Below are 18,944 nucleotides of genomic sequence, written 5' to 3' on the forward strand. Positions count from 1 at the left end.
TGTTGGCATTTAAAAGCACTTTTTGGTATGCTAAGAATTAACAAATAACATGATGCAAGATCCAGAGGACCTGTGGCCAAATATGGCCCTGCTTTCCTGATACTTCCAGGCATGATGTCTCTCTTGCGTAAAACCAGAACGCTCATCCATTTCTGCTGGAATGTGATTAAGAATCATTCTATAAACATATCTATCTGTCATAGTGAGAGGCGTAAATGTGAACGCTTTCGCTGCTTGAGAGACATTTTTCAGTCTATTGTTTTCTGACAGATGGGGTAAACATGTTTTTTTTTTTTTTTTTTCTTCCATTCCATACTTTTGGATGTGCATCGACCGAAGGTTATTGTGGTATTTGTTTCACGGTGCCGTTTCTGGTCGAATCAACTTTAGCTTTAGTGGCCGGACACTTCAGCTCTTGTCAGTCTTAATGGGAAATTACATTTAAAATGAAACATTTTGTTTGCTTTCCAAGCTCATGAATCTATCTGGCCAAGGAAAAAATAAGCATGGCAGGAATGTGTGGTTTAAACGGACAAAATACCAGTTTCGGGTTATGTTACTCAAACTATTGTGTCCGTATTTATAGTTCCAAACCAGACTTCCATGAATCAATTTAACAAATTTAGAGCGCGGAAATGCTGAACTTCGTTGAGAAAGAGCAGTGATAGAGATGAAAGAGTGCAGTTATGTAAGCCCTGCGTAAGGCTATTTTCTTTTCGTCATCTTTTCCTTGACTCCAAAAAGTATTTTATGACAGTTTACAGAAAATGTAAAAGTTGTTTTTAAAGAATTCACTTTTCAAAGCATAAAATTGAAAAACTTGCATCTCTTCCCTTGGGCAAGATATTTGGACTTTCTTTTGACATGCTGACTTAACAAAGTACCATTTTATATACATGTCTCATTGTGCTTTTCTCCCCCCATTCACCCACTCCTCTCCTCATGCAACTCCCTCCTTCCCTCGCTCGCCCCTTTTTGTCTGTCTCTCCGCAGCAGATCTTGGCACTGACGGATGCGTTGTCACGCGTAGGAGTCCAGAACCTCGCTCCATCTCTCTCGTTTTTTTTCGGCACTCCCCCTCCTCCTCCCAGCATCCCTAATAAGACACATGCTCCTGGGCTGGGTTGCTCACTCACGTTAGGATCTCCTGGCTGCGACCGCCGAGAGCTTCTCTCTCCTCTCGGTTTCACCCCCGGCTTCATGGGTTGAAGGGCAGTTTGCGTTTGTCCACAAGATCTTATCTCTCATCTCGCCCAGCTCTCCGCACCCAGAACTTCATCGTTCTCATCTTCATCCTCTTGAGTGCTATGGTTTGTTCTCCGAACATGTACGGACTCGCAGCGGCAGAGGCCTCCAGCCAAGGGCGTTGCGGCCGGCTGTAGTCGACTTCTTTCCACCTGCTACAGCGTGAAAGGGGCCCCCTCAGCTGTGATCTGTCTGCCTGCAGGCGGGACCCAGCGTGACTGGGCAGCAGGGACTATGCATTTGGGACTGGTGGCGCTGGCAGTTGTCTTCCTCGGCTCCATGGGTCACGGCGATAACCTCAAGGCCTCCAAAGCAAGAAGACAGAGACGAAGTGAGTGCTGATGTCTCTTTCTGTCTCTTTCTTAAGGTCACATCATTAGATAGCTCACTGTCCCTTGAGACACAATACAACATTTCACATGCCAGTTCCTATTATTTGTGGCTCATTAGAGCATTTCTGAGTTCCATGGAATGTTTTTTTGTTTTGTTTTGTTTTTTCCCAGCCAGTTTTGTGGGGTATTGCTTGTGTAGAACCTGTTCTATTGCTATTAATAGCAACTTTGCTTTTTAAGGGTAAATTATAAATGAGCATGTTATGTTCCTAAGCATGGCCAAATTTCACTCATTAGAGTTTTTTTTTTTTTTTTTGCCTGAATACATAAATATAATGCCTAACACACTTCATTTTTGTAATTTGTCTGGCTTCAAAGCAGCTCTTACCTTTTTATGACTTTTTGTTTTTCTTCTTTTTGGAAAAGTCAGTTTTAAAACCCACACGTATAACAGAACTCACTCTGAAATATTGCATAAGTACTCTTATGCATGAGAGATCACTAACATAGAATTATTATTTTTTATTATTTTAAAGAACACATTTATGTTTATTGAAAGTGGCTTATATTATTATTATTATTATTATTTTATTTTTGTAGTATACTGCTATCAAATATTCTTTAAGTAAATATCAACCTCCAAAGCTATTATATATGTGTGAACATCTCATAGTAAGAGCGCCGATGTAGGTTTAGTATTTCATGTTTAAAAGAACACATTTATGGTTATGGAAAGTCTTATTTTTGTGTACTGCTATCAAATACTCAATAATGCATTCGGTGTAATGTTAAAAAGTCCACCTGATGATCAAATACATTTTTTTTTATCCTAATCTAACTTTAAGGGTTGAGATTGTCATTATTCAGTGTAAATAGTACTTTGACCACTGCTGGCAGTGTTGAGGAGTGTACAGCCTCCTCTAGAGGAGGTTGTAGGTAAAACTACACTGGCTGTGCACGAATCTGCATCGCATTTGCCACTGGTTAGACTAGCTCTTATTTAATTTTGTTATTAAGAGACAATGGTATTTTTTACATTTATACACCTGCCAGAAACTATAAGCAACAAAACAAACATATATTGTGTTATGAGAATTATAGCAGGTGGCTAAATCTAGAAATCATGTAGCACGAGGAAGCCTAGAAGTGCAAATCAAAACACAATGCCAGAATGTAGAGCTATCTGAGGAGAAATAAACAGTGAGTTATTTGGTGAAATAAATCTGCTGATGCTTCACAATCTGTTAAGACTTCTTGACCTCACTGTAAGCTAGTCTGACCAGTGCTTTTTGATAGCGGAGTTTTCTAGCAGTTTTATCAACAAAATGAAAGTAAACACCTCTGACAGCTGTTTTTGTACAAGTGACTGATCAGCAGTCAATGCTGCTTTTTTCCTCTCCCTCTAAAATATCCAAACCATACCAGCAAAACATCTAATATTTCATTTTGTCTAAGTGTTTATTTTTGCTCCTTATAAAATATTTTAAATTATGGTACTGCTCTGTACATTCATTTTATGGCACGGTGCCTGTCGCGTCAAAAAGGGACTCAGCTACTCTGCTCACTCATGTACATTGCAAAAATATTTTTAATCAGTGTTTTTGCCCCATTTTTCCACTAAAATGTCTAAACATCCTTTAAATAAGATAAATTAACTTTTAAAATTGTGTAAGCAATAAGATCTGTTTGCAGAGAATATATTTTGATTTACTTTTATTTCACTTAACCCATTAGCAAAATGTATTTCTTGCTTTAAGCATAAACCTTTCTAAATTTTGCTAGGCTAATGTTTTAAACAAGACAAAATGTATTTACTAGTGGATAAGAAAATTACATCAATTAAATATAAATAAAGATATATTCTCTGAAAACAAGTCTGATGCAGTAAATGGGATATTTAGATTTTTTTTTCCAGCTAAACGTGAATCAATGAATGTGACAGATGTAGCCAAAGGTCTTGTTTATTGAACTGTAGTTCCTCAAAACGCTGCTGATGAAGACTTATTACTGCTTTCTAAGAAATCATCTAAAGGTAAAATTCAGTTTTGTTCCTCTCTGAGGTTTAGGTCATTGCAAACCAGCCACATTCTAGGCAACTCCTGTAGGGATTTAGGTCTTTTTAACACTTGCTTGTTAATGAAGTGGAAAACTTTAATATTTTAATGTACAATTCATCACCACACCTAATGTTTCTCGGGGATAGCAAATTAGTTTCATGTTATTCAACTGGATAAAATGACTCATTTTATTGTTTCAAGGGGGAAACGTATGAGTGTGAGCTGCAAAAAAAGTTTTTTGTTTTTTTTTAAGAAATGCAAAAATGCAATACAAACAACCTGAAAGAGCAAGATGTGTATACATTCTGATCCCCAAAAAAATAACATTGCTATCTTACACATTTGATATGTTCTTCAAGTATATTTTAAGGCCCATTTTGAATTGTTCCAATGAAAGACTCTTCCTAGCCCAGATTCTGAGGAAAAAAAAGTCTGGAGGTGCATTTGTTTTGAAATACAAACCAGAGATTAACATGATGTAAATGCATAAAGAATAAACGTGCTAACGTAAAAATTAAAATAAAGCAATAAAAGCAATATCTTTAGACTTTAATTGGCTACGGTCATCTGAGAGTAATTTTTTTTCTTCATGGACGGTGCTGTCAAGTTCAAATTGGATTGATTTATTAGAACTAGTGAACGACCATTGATAAGAACGCAAGCAGAAGTTATACACTATGCTGAGCCAGATGTCCAATCCTATGGATTGATCCATTAAGTTTAATGATGCTCTTACTGCATCTCACTGACTACTTTTTCATTTCATGGAAATTTTAGATTCTCTGCCAATAAATTACCATTAGATTACCATTAGAGTAAGGAAATTTTGTAGGGCATTGTAGGTTGTATGATGATTTCACTGTGGGTTTGGTCATAAAAAAGGTCTTATTTATTACGTGCACTTTCATCTTTCCCTTGAAAAGTCAATCCAAAGAGGACATTCTACTTATAATGTTATAACACTGTCTAGAAGTGCAGCGGCATCTGATACTGTCTTTTTTAGCATGGGTGCAAGGTAAACCTAACCAACATTCCTGCTGCTTAATAGACCCGTGCAAAACAATCATTAATATCCATCATTTATAATTCTAGTTTCATATTTATTGTTCCTGCTGAGAGACCTTTTCATTTATTTCAGCTGAGGAAAGGAAAGCAGTAATCGGATAAAGGACACCCCACTGCCTGAAAATGAACCACTTGTAATAATCTTTGTATGGACTTTTTTTTTTTGTGTGTGCCTTTTCAGCTGAACCCACTGGGGAGTCCTTGCTACTGAATATTAATGGTAGATTAATATTGATATTAGTGGGTAAAAGCTTTTTTTTTTCAGTTTGATGGATGAGATTATGTGATCTAATAGTTATTTTTGTCATGTTCTCCTGTACAAATATGTAAATGTAAGGGTTGTATTTATCCATAACGATGTATCACTTACTGTACTCGCAGCTTATTTACAATGGGATGCCGTTTTAACACTTTTCAGCACAGAGATTGATTGCCCTGTGAGAGTGTATATTTAGAGCTAATGCTACACACATAGACCTGTAAATTACAGCAGATGACTGCAGTTTTGACTCCAGTCAGCCTATCAGGAACAGGATGTGCACTCTGACATGCTTTCGGAGTAATCGTTCATTTCTTCTTGGCCTCAAACGCAGAAATTTTTGGATGTTACAAGCAAGGCATGGAAGTCACAAGGGATGAGTGAGCTTTCTTAGATATCTGTAACTGATTTTATTTCGTCATGTGTCAGCGTTTTGGGGCACCTGGACAGAACAAGTACAGACTGAAGTTTCAGGCTTCTTTCTCGCTAGCTGACCCATCAGAAATTTGTGTGCAATATCCCAAATTGAATAGACAGTTCTCACAGTGCTGTCCCAAATTAATTATATTACACATACAGAGTTTGTATTATTATACACAGCACTGCTGAAATAACCACCATAGCTCGTCACATGTTGTGTTTCTAGTGCTGGTCCATAGTTTAACTAGCATGACATCTATCTATCTATCTATCTATCTATCTATCTATCTATCTATCTATCTATCTATCTATCTATCTATCTATCTATCTATCTATCTATCTATCTATCTATCTATCTATCTATCTATCTATCTATCTATCTATCTATCTATCTGTCGGTCGGTCTATCTATCGGTCTGTCTGTCTTTCTTTGTACGATATAATGAGTTTATTTATCTTGATATTTAGAGGTGATGGTAAACTCATCTTGGTTGTTTATTCAAAGGCTACAGGTTCAAATCCAGGTAGCAGTGGCTGGAAAGTGATATTGTAATCAAGCTGTCTAATCCCGTGGAAAGCACAAAACTAGTTTACTTAACTAATCATTGTAAGCATTTGGGATTACAAAGGGTCTTCTAAACTGTAAGGAAACGCTGGCAGTATCACGCTCACTCCGATTTCTCTTTTTTTTATTCCCTCAGTAAGCACTGAAGTACCACCATCGTGCTCGAATGGCTGTGAACACTGCTCAGAGTACAACGGCTGTCTTAAATGTCGACCCCGGCTCTTCATCCTACTGGAGCGGAATGACATCCGTCAGATAGGCATTTGCCTCGCTGCCTGTCCTGTTGGATATTATGGCATTCGAAATCGTGATATGAACAAATGCACACGTGAGTCTTTGCTCAACTGGTATATTTTCCTAGTTCCAAAACTGTAAATAAGTTGGAGATAATAAGGTAAGCTGTTCCAATCAGCATATTAAAATGATTTCTGAAGGATCATGTGACAGTGATGACTGATGATAAATTATATATATTTTTTAAATATTAATTTATTTTACATCATATATAAAAATATAACAGTTTTAAATTGTAAAAATGTTAATGCTTTTATGTAGCCTATGTATGTATGTATTTGCATAAAAACAAAAAAACAATAGCCGTGTATGCTGTCACCAGTGATGGGAATAACGGCGTTACTATCAGCGTTATTTTTTTCAGTAACGAGTAATCCAACGAATTACTGTTTCCCCCGTTACAACGCCGTTACCGTTACTGACAATAAAATGCGGCGTATAATTTATTATAATATTATTATAATTTTATTTTTCAGTTCATCTGAATGGAGTTGTACCTGTACCGGTATTTGAACCGTAAACTCTAGTGTGAAGGCGCACAACTCGCCGTCGCTTTGTCTCACACGCGCAAAGAGAGATACAGAGCAAGAGAGTCTTAGGTCTTAGAGAGCAAGAGAATTCTTTCTTGTATTTTCCTGTCAAAATAACGGAGTTCCTTTGGAATTCTTCAGCTTTTAAGAACTGCCGGTTTCTCTGGTAGTGGGCGGAACTAATGCCACTTTTTTTATAGAAACACTAAATGACAAACACTAAATAAGCACCATCACCAGTCCTAAGTTCAGTCAATATGACAAATATGCATTCATACTCGGTTATTCTAATTACTAAAGTTCTATCATCATATAATGTTCATGATATAATGCTTGACTGACTGATGCTTCAGTAGATAAATAGTGTAGATTAATGTACAATGTTTTATAATAATAATTTATTCTATTTAGTGTCCATTTCATTAATTTAACATTTAATATTGGGAGCATCCAAGTTATTTGACATTTGAACATTTACAAAAAGAAAAGAAAAAAGTAACTCAATAGTTACTTTCCCTAGTAATTAGTTACTTTTATAATGATGTAACTCAGTTACTAACTTAGTTAATATTTGTGAGAAGTAACTAGCAACTATAACTAATTACTTTTTTAAAGTAACGTGCCCAACACTGGTTGTCACATAACAAAAATGAATTATCTGAACAGCACAGCATCATAAAATGACCTTTCTTAGCCCAGTTGCAAGGCTTTAACATCAGTTATCAGTGTTTAACATCATTGGAAAGATGGCACAAATTGTGCAATTACGAAACAATCACATTATTCACCACATTCATTAATACCGTAACCACCAATGACATTAAACTAGCGCATCTGACCCGTTGATGCCAAATGCTGAGCCAGTGATCTGTTTTCTCTTACTCTGTGGGTGAAAAACATGGTTGGGGGATGTAATGCAAAGAAAAACATTGGTAATACGCGGCTGTTTGTCTGTTTCTTCTAGGAAGTCTGTGTTATTATTGTAGGCTGTAAATGCAGAGTTCATGGTAGTTCAACTCTGGCCATATTTCTCAGTCTTTCTACGCAAACCCTATGCAAAAAGCATAATGAGGACTTACCTTTAATCATCCTCTTTGTTTTAATAGCGCGCTCTCTAGGTTTCAGCCAGAGACTCGGCGGCCTGTTCCCATCATGTGCGTGAGCAGTTTTACAGTGATAAAGGCAAAGCAGGGGATAACTGTGAATAAACAAGGAAATACCTCTCATAAATTGATTGGTGGTGGTACCTCTTTACTCCTGTTGTGGGAGGAAATTAATAGCTTTATTTGAGCTTTTTCTTACTTCAACCTACCAGAGCTTTTCCAGTTGTAAATTGAATGTCCTGCTCCCTTTTCAAGCATGTTTTGATAGCCAATTAGTGTGAACCACAGCTTGGAGTCATTATATTTTGTTATAGGAAGAAAATACTTTTGTTACCAAGATACACTCTTGCATCACTCCGCCTAATACCTCTCAGATGGTTCTGATTTAAACTTTCATTCTAGATAACCTTAAATTTAAATGTTAGCATCAAGGGAAGTGAGAAATTAGCGGAGCGCTGTTTTTATTTCACAACCCTCTGGAGCCTTTAATTCATCATTTCTTGACTGTATACTTTACACTTGCTTTGAAATACCACATGCAGCTGTCTGCTTGTTAGCTTAAGTATTTTTATGACCCACACATTGAGACCAAAATACGTCGTATCCACAGGTGTTGACTCCAAATCGCTCCGGATGTCACCATTTGTTGTCAACATTTCCCTCTGACGTGTTCGTTTCTTTCTCATTTTGAGTGTTTTTGTCCTGTTCTGAAAGACGGCTGTGCATGCGAATCCCTCCTTCATCTCAGGCCTCTGAGTGGCTGCCCCGTTGCAATTATTCAATCAGCTGCGTGCATTTGATTTGTCTCCAGATCCCCATGATGTCTTGTTAACAACATTTGTCTTGCATTAAGGGTACATTTCTAAATGCTTGAGTGCAAAAGAATTTTCTCCAAACATTACTAATTTAGTTGTCGGGCATTTAAAGTAGTAATTGAGAGCAGAGGTTATAAGAAAAAACACGGCTGAAGTATGTTGTTAGGCCCTCTTCTGCTTTTGGCCAGGACCTGGCGATATCTGAGATATCCGTGTGCTGCTGCTCTGAGAATGTCCCAGGTATTCGAACGGAAATTTAAGAACCTTATTTTTGCACATTTTTGCGTATGTCACGGCAATTTAGCATTGAAATCTGTTTTGCAAAATTATTTGCAGTCTCTCTCGATTTAAAGTTCAGTCTGTGTCAGTCATGAGAAAAGAAGGGATTTAAAATCACATTTAAAATGGGAAATAATCAATTTTAGGATTTTTTTTTAAAACACAGAAATATGACCTAAAAAGAGAACATTTGCTCATGCTTCCACTGAAGTATTTTAAAACATCTCAAATCATTCTGGATGACATGATCATCGGGTTTTAGACTTTTGGACCTCACTGTAAACCCTTTCAGGATTTATCCAAAATCACCAAAAGAAAAGAGTGAGATTTATAGTTAAGAACTAGATCCCCTGTTTATCAAAATGAGATAATGATGAGAATTTTGAAGGGGTTATGGGTGGGGAAGTGGATTCTCTTTTGTTTGGTAGGTGTCTGGTTTTCATTCTGCCAAAATCCACAATTGCCCCCAATTTGAGGCAGTTTGTAAGTTTGATAAAAGACGGCAGGCTTGTAATGAGACAGATGTGTGAGGAAACCATAGGAGAGTCTTGACATTCTTGAACTGACTACTTTTTGGGTAAGAAACTCTAAGAGCCATAACAATAAGTCACCAGATTGGTGGTCCACTTGTTCAATGTCAAAAATTTTCTGTAAAATCAACATGTAACTGTAATTGTCTTTCTTTATTTCAGAATGTAAAATAGAAAACTGTGAGGCATGTTTTAGCCGAAACTTTTGCACAAAATGTAAGGAGGGCCTGTACTCACACAGAGGGCGGTGTTTCTCCAGCTGTCCTGAAGGATTCACTGTCAATGGCACCATGGAGTGTGTAGGTGAGTGAGCTGCACAAACCAGGGATTTACAAGTATAAGGTTGTTCTAATATGTGACCCTGGACCACAAAAGCAGTCTTAAGTGTAAATTTTTCAAAATTGAGATTTATACATCATCTGAAAGCTGAATAACTAAGCTTTCCATTGATGTATGTTTGTTAGGATAGGACAATATTTGGCCGAGATACAACTATTTGAAAATCTGGAATCTGAGGGTGCAAAAAAAAAAAAAAAAATCAAAATATTGAGAAAATTGCCTTTAAAGTTGTCCAAATGAATTCTTAGCAATGCATATTACTAATCAAAAATGACGTTTTGATAAATTTACAAAATATCTTCATGGAATATGATCTTTACTTTATATACTAATGATTTTTGGCATAAAAGAAAAATCTATAATTTTGACCCATACAGTGTATTTTTGGCTATTGCTACAAATATACCCCAGTGACATAAGACTGGGTTTGTGGTCCAGGGTCACATGTAAAGGTTTATTGTATTAAAATACACTATCATCACACAACAATATCATATTTTATATCAGAATCTGATCTGGTTTTATTTTTTATATAGCCAGTATATAAGGGTTTTGGTTTAGTGCATGTCATCAGATGTTGTAGGCACGTGGTACTTCTGTCATGGAATGACTCTTACATGAATAGTTTTTGTGACTCAGTTATGCTGATGGAGTGTTAAAACTGGAAACTTCTCGGATACCTTGTGCTTTTTTATTTCCTTCAGTTTTCCTTTTTCTGTGGTTTCTCAATCGCTGTTGAGAGGAACGTTGGCAAAAGGCCTTGTTGGATGATAAGGGTTTTTATTGATTTCTTTTGAAAATATTTCTGTCAGAAGCAAGCAAACACAGCACTAATAGCATTACTCGCAATGGTGGTGCTGGCTCCTCCAGGCTATTTGGCCTTTAAATTTGAAGCCTCGACTTCCAGTGTGACATTTTGCCAAAGCTTATGATGCCTCACCTGCGTCAATGGGTCAGTCCACCACTTTGTTATGTGTATTTTTCAGTCTGTGATTGTTTTTGGCAGAGATGAGTTCCCTTTGACCGTCCTGCCCCCAAACACTTTAGACCGAAAAAAAACTGGATACTTAGAAAAGGCTTGAAAATAGCTTGAAACCACTCAATGCAATTGGAAGTCTGGAGCTTGACAGCTTGTCATTACGTTGAATAAAAATGGAGCCTACCTCATACAATCATAACACATGCTCTGCTTTTTAGCAAAATGTAATTGGAAAATGTGCGTGATGCTGGATTTTAGCTTTCTGAATCTCCACTGTGAATTCTTTGGGGTTTCCTAATGCAATTTCTTCAACTTTTGTTTGGAGTAACTTGTTTCTCAGACCCCCGTCCAGAGGAACAAAATGTACAAACCCCAAGCAATTTCTGTCTTTTCCCTATTGTCTGAAAATATAGTAAATTGTGTAATTGGCATATACTAGATTCATTCTAAAAAAAAATCTGTTTTTTTTTTTGTTTGTTTTGTTTTTTTATGTCTGTGTTGCAGTCCAATGTGATCTAAGTGAGTGGAGTCCGTGGGGTCCTTGCATGAAGAAGAACAAAACATGTGGCTTTAAAAAGGGTAACCAGACCCGTACCAGGGAGCCCTTACAGCTTCCAAGTCCTGCCACTTCCACAGGGGCCGCTCCACCCTCGGGCTGCGTCCCAGAGACACAGACCCAAAGATGTACCGTGCAGAAAAAGATCCCTTGCAAAGGTAAATCAAAGAAAGAACAACACAAAAATGTTGGAAAGTGGATGGATAGGAAATACTTGTGCTGAAAGGAATGCGTGAAATCTGTTATCCAACTTCAATACGCGTGTTTGCAAATTACAGATTTGTTGATTTATTGATCGTTTATCATTTTTGGCCACTCGGAAAAACATGTAAACAGTCTCCTGGAACTAATTTGATTTCGTTTATTTATGGTTTTTGACATAATACGGTGTAAATAAATCTTCGAGTGTTCCCAGTAAATAAACAGAAGCCCAGCTGGTTTGTAATCTTTTCGTCGCTGGCTGCGGATCTGAGGGCGGCCTTTTGTTTGTTGCTTTAACTTACTGGAAAGTGAGGTTAATATGCTGCTCTGACTCTCGAGCGGGAACGAAATGTTAGTGGACCTGTTGGCGGTAATCTGTTCGTAAAAGTCTGAATATGTTTCTCTTGACTGTCATACTCTCCTGAATGGCTTGTGTAGATTTCAGCCTAAAATAGAGAAGTTTGCATGGAAGAAAACAGAGGTTTATAGTATGAGCCTACAAAAAAAGCTTTTAATGAATCAAACAAGAACTTTCAGCTCATTGGTTAATTGAGTGGTTACACCATCGTTCAAAAGTTTTGGGTCAGTTCGTTTTTTTTTTTTTTTTTTCTTCTGAAAGAAATGTTACAATTACTCAGCAAGGATGCATTCAAATTATTTTTTATTTTTACATTATTTTACATTATTACAATATATATATATATATATATATATATATATATATATATATATATATTTCAAATAAATGCTGTCCTTCATAGCTTTCTATTCATCAAAGATGAAAAAATGTCAAGATTTACACAAAAATAAAAAAAATAAATAACAAACATTAAGCAGCACGACTGTTTTCAGCTCTCCCATCACAGTAATAAATTACATTTTAAGATAAATAGCAAACAGTTACTTTAAATTCTAATAATATTTCAAAATATTACTGTTTTTACAGTATTTTTGATCAAATACATTTAGCCTTGGTGAGCATACATTCAAAAACATTTAAAAAGTGTTAAACGGTACTTATACAGTATTTATATATACAGTATATAAAAATGGCACTTAAAGTATGCAGAAGTAATATAGAAGGAATCATTTGCCCAAAATAAAAACCTTTGTGCTGCTTTAAACCTGAATGACATTTTTTATCCATGAAAACAAGGATTAGATGATTATCGTAACTGTCAAGCTTAAAAAGCACATACAAGTGTGATACACAGGCATTATAATTTGTATGCTATATTCCTGAACTCAGTCAGTTACTTTATGTGAAGACTGAAGTTTATTTCACTCCCTACATTCAAATCTAGAATGCATACAAGAAAGTGCAGTGAGTGGAAAAGAGGGAATTGCAACAAACCTCAAATCTTACTGGATCTTCTGTTTGTTGTCAATGTGATAGTTTTTAATGTCAGTAGGTGAACAAGATTTGAAAACTCTCCCACAAACTGGAAGTCTCCCACACTTTGATAACCACTGGGCTTTTCAAAAATAAAAATAGTTAATTTGCTCAGATTGTTTTTATAAATGTTTCATGAAATTTACAACTGAATAGTTAACAGCAGACCTTGCAATGTCAATGCCAATTCAGAAATCAATCCAGGCTAATAAAAAGTGTTTGTGTGATTGTAATTGCTTTTGCTCATAGTCTATTTTTGTATTTTCTTTTTTATGTCTTCCAATATATATCTACCAAACCAGAGATCTCCTTTAATTTAATCATGTATTCAAGCGATTCATATCAGTTTAGGAAATTGCATGATTCATGACTCAATCTAAGCTAATTGTAGCATCACGCTTTGAGTGGTTCTTAAAATAAACACCCGAACATACATTCTAGAGCGCTTAGTTGTCTTCACACTGTTGAGAAACAGTGCGTTCCTGGAAATGACGTCTTATTCTGTGCGAACAGCCTCACAAGATCAAGCCTCACTGTTCTTCTGTTGGGAGAAGTAGGCTCCATGCTTTGCTGGACTAGGTGTGACAGCGCCATTTGAGAAATGAGAGGCAAATTTACTCTGCATGACGCCCGTATTTGTGGAAAGAATTTCCACCCTGGGTCCATAAGAATAATTAACAGTGAAATATTATAAACTGCCCCATAAAAGTGCTATGTCGCCTGCCAAATTTCTAAACTTAGAGAGTCCACTTGTCGGAAAAGCTTTTGGAGAGAGAGAGAGCTATGGTGAAGTAATAGGCCTGGACACATGTAAAGTCATTTGTTTGTAGTTCAATCTCATAATATCATGCTTTCCCTAACTGTGTTAAGATAGGATCAGTTATGTGCTGGCTGGAGTCAAAACATGTTTTTCGCCAGAAAGGCAAAGCAACACCACCCACTTCTCAGGGCGAAAATAATTAATGCAGCTCAGGTATCAAAAAACTCATAGGTTATGGGTTGCATGACCCGATTGCCCTCTTTTTTTCCTCAGTGCGTAAATGTGCACCTCGTGCTAAATTAGCAAGGCTGTGAATACATCTGCAGGAATTGGCTGACAGGGCTGCTGTAAAAATCACAGGGGGCAGTGCTTGTATAACACCGGTGATTTACTGGTCTGCAGATCTCACGCTTTGTGTTGATTTTGCCAAGCTCCCCCCCCTTTCTCTTCCCCTTCCTGTAGCTTAATAAATGTCTTTGCACGAAAACTGAATATGCTAAAAGCGTGATTGCCTTTGTCAGGCAATGGTGTTTAGGTTGGATTGAGCAGCGCTGTAATTATTGCTGTCATAAATGAATGGATCCTCCCCAAGCGCTCTTACCGCTTTATCAAAGCTAACAAGTCTCCTCCATGTGGATCCAAAGTTTAAAGCTCCATTTCCTTCCATGTTTTTTCGTTTCACCTCGGTTTTAAAATCATGATTAACTGACACTGGAGTAGAAGCATTCTGTAAACTCAAAGCCTTTGAATTCTTCACACGGGATTGCTGTTCTCAAAGCAATGAATACTAAACAACATAATTGTGTTAGACTTGTTTTGTTTTATTTGTGGAAAACTTCAGCAATCATCTCACTGATAAGACTGTTATATGCTTTGATATAATACATACACCATTTATCTCTGCTCCTCTAATCTGACTGGACGAATCTGGGAAGTTAACAGCAAGTGATTTTATGAGTGATGAATGAGTCAGTGAATCATTCATTAAAATGATTTGTTCAAAACACACTGATTCATTCAGGAACCAAACAAGTGACTCACTGCGTTCCATTCAGAAGGGCTCATCTCAGTTCCTTATTCTCAAATTCCTTCGAAATCCCTTTTGTTACTTGGAACACGCTTTGCGTCATTTTTATTAACCAATTAATAAATTATTAACAATTAAACTTGTGCAAAGAATAATGGAAGCAAAGTCTTTCATTCTGGAGGGCCCTTTGAAGTGGCCAGTTTTATGCACTTTGGCCCTCCAATATGGCGATCATGATTGTTCTCACTCCAAATTGGCCTTAAATTGGCCTTCGTAAGTGGATTTAGTCATTGATTGAGTTGTTGAATCATTCAATTAGCTGATTTGATCAAAACATACTGATTCATTGTTGTACAAAGCAATCAAATGCCTTTATGAGTTAGTCACTGAATCATTCATCCAACTGACTTGTTCAAAACATGCTACTGATTTGTGTCTTTATAAATGAGTTATTGACTTGTTCACTCAACCGATTTGCTCAAAAACAGTAATCGAAACACCACTACTGTGTGTTACTCTGAAATGCGCAACGCCTCTACTTTGGCTTTGTTTGAAATTTCGTTAGTGGAGCAAAACAAACTAAATATTGGGCCATATTGTGTCAAGTAACGTATTATTACAATATTATACTCTTGTTTATTGATCTGTTGTATAAAAGCAGTAGCATTCCCAAAAAAAGTTCTGAATAGTTTTTGCGATTATCTTCAGTGGAAAATCAGTACAACAGCACACTTTCTCTGGTAATATTGTGGAAATATTCAGTTGTTGACGCTTCAATAATGTAACAGGCATCATTACAAACAATATCATATCTTTGATATAGGCTTTATATATAGAAAAATTAACTGCTGTTTGTGCTTTACAGGCCTTGGCAGTTCTGTTAAATAAACTAAGGGAATGCTAATTATTGCTTGTTTTGTTGTTAGAATCAAGTCCAATAAACTCTTTAATGTTTGCCAAAGAAAGTTGTCTTTTATGTGCCATTTCAAGTCAAAAATTCTGTAAAAGTGAAACTGCTTTTTATATAACTCTTATTAACAAGCAAAGGTGTAATGAAGCAAATGTTTGTTTGTTGCATCATTTCCATTCTATTTTTAATCATGCGTTTTATGTAGAAACAAATGCAACAGTTTGTGGTAAAACATCAGTGCCTTGAGATGAGCAGAGAGCCAATTTCAGGAGTCGCAGAGTGGCTGTGTTTGTGGCTCATGTTATTAAGTGGAGAGGGAATGCTCTCCAGCACCAAATGAGTGTTGACTTTGGTTTCCAGGGAACACTGAGACTCACAACACTAACTTCATAACAAATATCAGTCAGTCTGGAGGCCCTGACTCCCCCTTGTAGTAGTGCAAGTGAGGCTGATGGGAAACGAACCAGCCTGTGTTTTTTTGGACAGTATTACAGTTCAGCATGACGTTATCCGTATTTATGTGAAACGTCTACGCATTTTTGGTCATTTGGATATATGCTTAAATGTGCACAGCTTTAGAAATATATATGTTTTATGAATCATTTACAGACACAATATTCTGTTTAGCTATATTTTACTATTATAAATATAGATATTTTTGTTTTTTTATTGATTTTCTAATTTACTTAAAATACAAAATTGCATTTGTGTTAAAGCTTTATTGTATATCTAGAATTAAGTTAGTCAATGAAATTGTTTCATTTTTTAAATAAAAAATATATAAATCGGAAAAAATGTCAGGTTTTTCAGTCAGGTTTATTCTGAAAACAAGAATGAAATAATAAAGAAAAGACTTTGCCAAAGGGATCAGAAATGTCTTAAAAATATGTATTTTTTGTTTTGCTTTGTTTCTTAAGTACGTTTACATTGTTTTAGATACTTTTTTACTTAAAAACAACAAAATAATACATCCTGGGTTTTCTAATTGCAACTTTCTTTTATTCAGGAGAAACTAAGAAGAATCCGCAAAACCGTGGAGAAAAAAATGGCAAGAACCGCGGACGAGACTCCAAAGAAAGTGGCAAAGGGGGCAACAAAAAAAAAAAGACCCCGAACCGGTCCACCACTGTCCCCACCATTACAACGAGCATGGTGACCTAATCTTATGGTGGTATTAGGTGGGCCTAAGAAAGGAGAATGCCTGGCCCATCTTTGTTGGCTGAAGATAAACAGTTTTTGATTGTGACAATATCAAAATTATGCAAAAAAGTAAAAAAAAAAAAAAAAAAGGAATAACGCTGCTACACGTAGAACATGCTCAATGAGAACTGGAGGATTTCTGTACTGAGTAATGAACTGTGTGAATTAAGTAAAGTTTGAGGGAACCAAGGAGCTAGGTTGGTTAGTCTCATGCTATTTGGAAGCATCCAGAAAGACTGTGCGCTGTGTGTGTGCAGGGTCATCTTTTTGTAAGCCTTCCCACAGGAAACAACATTGTTTGTGGTTGGCGAAATGTTCCATATGTTCCTCTTTAGACCTATTGGAAAGGCTTTTGAACTATAGACATCACTGCAAATGAGGCCCGCCATCCAAACGTTGCTTAAAGAACATCTAAAATGCATTAGTATCTCTTGTGGTTCACCTAATCCAGCTGTAATCACATTCTTTTTTTCTCCAGAGTTGGATCTCCTTATGTTCGTGACAGGTAGCAAACAGTCTGGAGTCTGTCTGTGAGTCTGTCTCAGAGTGAAAAGTGATTTTTTTTCTTTCTTTTTTTTTTTTAAAGTGCTTTTTTATATCTGTTTTTTTTTTTTCTTCTGTTGTTTATAACAAAAGAAGGCACTGGAACTGATATTGTGGTTTACAGAGAGAATGTGGAGAAAGAAGAAGTTTAATGATGATGAAACTATCCAAAAATGCAAAAAGTGTTATATATCTACAGACAAAGCACTTATAACTTACAACTGATGGAGTGGTTTTACTTGTTTTAGTGGTATATGTAAAATAAAAGTCTTGCAATTAGGGGAAAATAAATACAGTATTTTCTGCACAGAAGAAGGCAGCAATAATATGAGGAATGTACAGTGTTGAAGTATGTATTTGAAAGAGTGTGTGTGTGTGTGTGTGTGTGTGTTTGTGTTTGTGTGTGTCAGATGTGTTGTGTGTTTTTGAATCTGTGTTCTTGTGTGCACCTTTATGTTGTGAAGCGAGGGGAAGAGAGAGGTCAACAGAAGTCTACAGTATTGTGTGACCAAGCTATTGAGGAACTAAACCAGCATAATGCTTAAACTGCATTGATTATATGCTTTATAGGTTTTTCATTGCTCAGTTATCATGGTTCAAATAGATACAATATATCACATCATTCATAACGCTTTGCAACATACAGTATCAGTATCTGAGGAAGTAATGCTGTACATCATACAGTTATCTACATGTAGCATCCAGTCACACTTTTCTTAGTCTGTTTGCTTTCCATAGCTTGCTGACCAGAGCTGCATTTTCCAAAAGCAGAAGTGGATTGTAGAGACCACTGATGCTTATGGTTTTTATGATCTATAAGCTTATGATGCTTTTGGGAAATGCAGCCCAGATCAGTGGGTGTTCACCATATACACCCCTAATGAGAATTATGACACTGAAAATGTCAGCTTCCGTTAATCTTGATGCAATATACTTATTGTTATTGTATATCTATTTCTATAAAAGTCTACAAGGTAAATAAACATCTAAATAAACATTAGTTGCTGTTTCTAAATGTTTTTTTTTTTTGTAATGTTTTTGTTTAAATGTATATTTGTATGGAAGGCTAGGGCTAGTTGTCTGTCTATCTATCTATCTATCTATCTATCTATCTATCTATCTATCTATCTATCTATCTATGTGTGTGTATATATATGTATATATACAGTGGGGGAAAAAATATTTGATCCCCTGCTGATTTTGTACGTTTGCCCACTGACAAAGAAATAATCAGTCTATAATTTTAATGGTAGGTTTATTTTAACAGTGAGAGACAGAATAACAACAAAAAAATCCAGAAAAACGCATTTCGAAAAAGTTATAAATTGATTTGCATTTTAATGAGTGAAATTAGTATTTGACCCCTTCGCAAAACATGACTTAGTACTTGGTGGCAAAACCCTTGTTGGCAATCACAGAGGTCAGATGTTTCTTGTAGTTGGCCACCAGGTTTGCACACATCTCAGGAGGGATTTTGTCCCACTCCTCTTTGCAGATCCTCTCCAAGTCATTAAGGTTTCGAGGTTGACGTTTGGCAACTCG

At 36.3% G+C, this 18,944-nt stretch overlaps 1 protein-coding gene across 3 annotated transcripts in view; it reads left to right on the forward strand.

Annotated features, from left to right (window-relative positions):
• Window positions 1-18,402, forward strand: part of rspo1 (R-spondin 1) — a 38,048-nt gene extending 19,646 nt beyond the window's left edge. For 2 of the 3 annotated variants that reach the window (XM_058747020.1, XM_058747018.1), the window contains exons 2-6: window positions 997-1,576; window positions 6,080-6,271; window positions 9,657-9,797; window positions 11,317-11,526; window positions 16,666-18,402. In XM_058747020.1, the coding sequence (XP_058603003.1) occupies window positions 1,480-1,576; window positions 6,080-6,271; window positions 9,657-9,797; window positions 11,317-11,526; window positions 16,666-16,820 (795 nt within the window). In that variant the 5' untranslated portion in view covers window positions 997-1,479 and the 3' untranslated portion in view covers window positions 16,821-18,402. Of the gene's footprint in view, window positions 1-993; window positions 1,577-6,079; window positions 6,272-9,656; window positions 9,798-11,316; window positions 11,527-16,665 lie in introns of all 3 variants that reach the window. The other variant, XM_058747017.1, reaches the window with a different exon arrangement.
• The last annotated feature ends 542 nt before the right edge of the window (window positions 18,403-18,944 follow it).

This window comes from Onychostoma macrolepis, chromosome 16, assembly GCF_012432095.1.
Source record: "Onychostoma macrolepis isolate SWU-2019 chromosome 16, ASM1243209v1, whole genome shotgun sequence".
Taxonomy (NCBI): domain Eukaryota; kingdom Metazoa; phylum Chordata; class Actinopteri; order Cypriniformes; family Cyprinidae; genus Onychostoma; species Onychostoma macrolepis.